General features: G+C 56.9%; 1 protein-coding gene across 1 annotated transcript; it reads right to left on the bottom strand.

Moving 5' to 3' along the window:
• Positions 1–1945: 1945 nt before the first annotated feature.
• RBP5 (retinol binding protein 5) lies at positions 1946–3943 on the bottom strand. Its single transcript, XM_050331792.1, has 4 exons — positions 3520–3943; positions 3062–3240; positions 2484–2585; positions 1946–2085 (listed from the first exon to the last, which is right to left on the bottom strand). Exons 1-4 carry the CDS (start codon positions 3590–3592, stop codon positions 2032–2034), a joined length of 408 nt encoding a protein of 135 aa, XP_050187749.1. The 5' UTR covers positions 3593–3943; the 3' UTR covers positions 1946–2031.
• Positions 3944–4334: the final 391 nt, after the last annotated feature.

Consider the following 4334-nt stretch of genomic DNA (forward strand, 5'->3'; position numbering starts at 1 on the left):
AATTACATGAATGGTTGGCAGGCCAGTGGAAGAGTCTGGCTAACCACCTGAAGGCAATAGCTGTCTGGCATCCAACCAGAATGTACGCTCCAGCCTGTGGTCCAGGACCTGAAATGAGTTGATTACTTGTTGATCACACAGTCTAGAAGATACTAGCCTGGACATGGTGAAGTGAGTTTGGTATTGGGGATCAGAAGCAGCCCAGATGGGCTCTTGTGGTATGGAAGAGTGTGAAGAGGGCAACAGTTCAATCAGCTTCAGCTGCTGTTAGTCAAAATTCTGCCTTTTGTAACTTCGTGATACAACAAAGATCACACAGAGGCTCCTTGTGATAGAATGATGGGTTGAGGAGGTCTGCACAGAGCAGATAAATGACATACTGGATAGCAGGGCTATGATTGCTCACTGGTTTGATTGTGGCACTCTTGCCCTGTGGATATTGACAGGGTGCTCCCACCTTGTATGTCCTGAGACAACTGTAAATAGCCAGAGGTTGACATTGTAGGCACAGCTGCAGCTCCCCAACCCTTTGCTTATCACATGTTCTGAAGTATGCTTTTCTCATGACACTCAACTTTGCAGTGCCCTGAAAAGAAGCTCTTCAGAAAACACTATTTTTAAATAGTACTGGAGGAAAAAAAATTGCATTTTCTCATCTTGAAAAGGGTCTGTATTTTCAAAATGTGCCAATCTCTTGCTTCTCTCTGGTGTCAGTAGCAACACATTTTTGCGTTCCCACAATTCCATCTTTTGTTTGGGGGGTAATCACAAGCATTGCTCAGAAACAACTGCATGTGGGCTTGTGCCCGCCCTATGAGGTGTCATCATTAAAGGACACCTCTCTCTTTGTCCCTGTTCTGGCTTTTTCAGGGTACTTCACCTCTTTTGTTTCTGCTCCTTGGTCTCCAGTTCCAGACAGCAGTGAACGAGGGGAGCTATGATGGTCATGGGGAGACATTACCAAGAATGCCAGAGGGAGCGTTGGGGCTAGAGGAGATAGCCGTGGTTTCTTACCCCAGGAGAAGAGCCTGAGCCTCCCTCACCCATTGGACCTTCTCAGGAGTGCAGTGAACATGGGTCTAGTTGCTCCAGCCCTCAGATTTCACAGCATTAAGAAAGAATACCTGACTCTGAAGGAGAAGTGTTGTTTTCTACCCATCCAGACTGAGGATCTCAAGAAGTTGTGGCTGCCCCACGCCAGGAAGTGTTCACGGTCAGGTTGGAGTGGGCTCCTTGTCTAAGTGGAAGGTGTCACAGAATCATTTAGGTTGGAAAAGACCTCCAAGATCATTGAGTGCAACCTTTGACCGATCACCGCCTTGTCAACTAGATCATAGCACTAAGTGCCACATCCAATCTTTTCTTGAACACCTCCAGGGATGGTGACTCCACCACCTCCCTGGACAGTCTCTCCCAATGCTTGAAAACCCCTTCCCTGAAATTCTTCCTGAACTTGTTCCTGCCCACGGTGGGGGTGTTGGAACCAAATGATCTTTAAGGTCCCTTCCAACCCAAACTGTTCAATGATTCTATGATCCCGGGACCCCAATAAGAATGCGGCATCCCCAGAAGACAGCAGGTGTTGGTGGCTGCCGAAGAAGGGGCAGCCTGAGCCACCCTTGCCCACTCGGGCACCGACCCCCGCATCCCCGGAGGAGCCGTGGGGCAACGCGGGGTTCGGCTGCGGCGGGGGCGGCAGCAGGAGCGCTGGAGCTGCGGGGGCCGGGCCGGCCGTGGGGCAGCCCCCGCGCCGCTCCTCCCCGACCGCTCTTATTCTGAAAGGAGCCTCCGTGCAGCCGGCGGCCCATCGCCCTCCCCGCCCCGGCCCATCCCGCTCCCCGCCTCCCGCTCCCCGCCGGCCCGGCCCCGCCGTGACCCCCGGCCCGGCCCGGCCGCTGCTCGGCGCGGTGGCGAGGCACAAGAAAACACACTGCTGCGGGAGAACTCGGCTCGCTCGGGTCTTATTTCGTTTTCTTTTCTTTTTCATACTGGGGACAGAGGGTCCCGTCCGGGCATCCCTCCGGGGATTGATCACTTCACCTTCTGGAAAACCTGGACGCAGATCTCATCTTCAGCAGTCATGCGCTGGGGAAAGCAGGGTAAAAGACGAGTTTAGGCTAGATCCTCTCCTCTCCCTCCCCAGCTGCCTCCGCTGCAGTCCTGCCAGCCCTCCTGCTGCTGGTTGGAGCCTCGCAGGCCACACGCTGCTGCACAGCTGACCCTCCCAAAACCTCAGCGGGTCCAACTCCAGGGCAGGGAATGGACATTGCCTTTGTTGACCTGTTTAACTTTTGAGTTTAATTTTTAAATCCGGGAGGCGGATGTTTGTGTGAAGTGGTGGTTGTCCCCAGGGAGCCGGGGATGAAGTCTGAGAGGAGCTGGGAGGAAGCTGCAGGGCTGGCTCAGAGCCCACAGCACCCGCACTGTGTTCCCCCCACCCACTGCAATTAGGATTTATCAAGTTGCGCTGGACCCCTCCTCACCAGATGCAACTTGTCCCCCTCCAGCCAGTGCCTCCAGCCTCGGTTCCTCTTCTCTCCTAGCTGCTCACACACCAGCTGATCCCCCTCCCAGGAGACAGTTGTCTGAAAAAAAAGGAGGAAAGGAGAAAATATGGTCCAGAGACAAGTGAATCTTGGCAATATAGGTTTGCAGTGATGTCACTGGCTGTTCCTCTCAGACACAATTTCAAATGCAGTCCCTGATTTGGTGTTTCTTTAGTGGCTCCTTGGGAGTGATGCGCTCCGTGGGAGTTGAATGACCCTCTGGCTTCCAAGTGCAACAACAGAGTTCCACCAAGTGGGCTGACATGCTGTCTTTTCAGGGCTTTGCTCCAGAGGATAATATCCTCTGGGTCCCAAAGTACTGGGTTTCTGGCTCTCTAGTGATCATCCCCTTTGCTGTGAGTGATTTACTCATAGAACCACTTACTCCTAGACCTGCAGGGGCATGCCAGCTCTGGGCTGGGCTCTCATCTGGTTTTTGAATCAAAAGCTGAGCAAGTCCCTGAACTTCCTAGCACACCAGTCTCTTGTGAAACTCCACTGCTTCGGTTTCTCACCTGGCACTTGCGTCCATCCACAGGCCCCAAGTCTTCCTCAAACTGGACTCCCAGGTCAAAATCCATCACGTAGTCCCGCAGGGAGGTGATGGTGCGGATGACCATGTGATCTCCCGTGTGAATGATCTCTTTGTCAGGCTTCAGTAGACAAACCAGTTTTCGCAGGACCACGTTTATATCTGGAGGATGAGAGAGAGAGAGAAGATGTGTGGATGACCTGGGCCCTTCCTCCAACAGAGCTCCTGCACTCTTTCAGCAAAGCTCCTCCACTCTTTTAGCCAGGGAGCACCAGCCATGGTACCTCCTTCCCCCTACGACCACAGCACAAAAGTGATGGTCGCAGACAGAAGGACCAGAGGATTCCCAAATCCCTTCCTTCCCTTCCCGACTCCTGACTTTTTGGAGATAGAGGGGAGCGTGATGCAGAGGAGGGACCGTGGTGGGGAGGGTGGCATTACCTAAAGCCCGCAGGTAATTGTCCATGTTCTCCTGGGAGACGAAGCGGTAATAGCCGGTGAGGTTGGGAGGCATCCCGGGGCAGAGGAACGGTGCGGACGGTGCGGAGGAAAGAGCGCAAGAAGCGGGGCAAGTGGGCAGCTGGTACAGAGCTGGCTCGCCGGGCAGTCCGGACCCCCTCCCGCAGGGAGGGGAGCAATGCGGGGCGGCCCGAGTCCCGGGCTCCCCGCCGCAGTAAGAGTCCCCACGCCGGGGGGCGCGGAAAGGGCCGGGACGGCCCCTGCTCCAGCATCTCCGCCTCGGCGGGGCAGGACATGAGGATGGCGGGTCACCTCCTTACCCTCCGCCCTCCTCGGGGGCTGCTCGTATTAAACTCTGGGCTTCCAAGGAGCGGCAAGGAACCCTTCCCACCGGCCCTTTCTCATACCGAGACACCCGTGGCTGCGAGATTCCTCGGAGCAGTGCCTCGGCCTGCGCCCCGCCCCGCCCGGGCACCCCGTCGAGGAGAGGCGGCGGCAGGCTGGCGGATCCGCCCTGCCGAGCCCGAGCCCGGGCTCCGGATGGGCGGCGAGGTCCGGATGCGGTCTGCAGCCCCTCGCTCCCGCATCCCCCGATCCTCACACCCCCGCACGTCCCTCGGTTTTGAAGCACCCCCCACCATCACCACCTCCCCAGGCAGGCACCCCCAGCCCTCGCCCCTCTCAGCGCCCTGCCCGGACCGCAGTGGGAAGGCGCGGAGCGGCTCCCGCGCCCCGCCCCGCATCCCCATCCCGCAGCACCTGGCGCGGCGGCCCCGCGCATTGGCTGCCGCCCCCCA

This window comes from Myiozetetes cayanensis, unplaced genomic scaffold (genome assembly GCF_022539395.1).
Source record: "Myiozetetes cayanensis isolate MyiCay16 unplaced genomic scaffold, myiCay2020 scf5-8, whole genome shotgun sequence".
Lineage (NCBI taxonomy): Eukaryota > Metazoa > Chordata > Aves > Passeriformes > Tyrannidae > Myiozetetes > Myiozetetes cayanensis.

Excerpts from the sequence above, each read along its gene's own strand:
- RBP5 (XM_050331792.1), bottom strand. The coding sequence starts at position 3,592 with ATGCCTCCCAACCTCACCGGCTATTACCGCTTCGTCTCCCAGGAGAAC. Across the intron at positions 3,241-3,519 it reads CAATTACCTGCGGGCTTTAG|ATATAAACGTGGTCCTGCGA; the intron begins GTAATGCCACCC and ends CTCATCCTCCAG. Across the intron at positions 2,086-2,483 it reads AGGGGGACAAGTTGCATCTG|CGCATGACTGCTGAAGATGA; the intron begins GTGAGGAGGGGT and ends TGCTTTCCCCAG.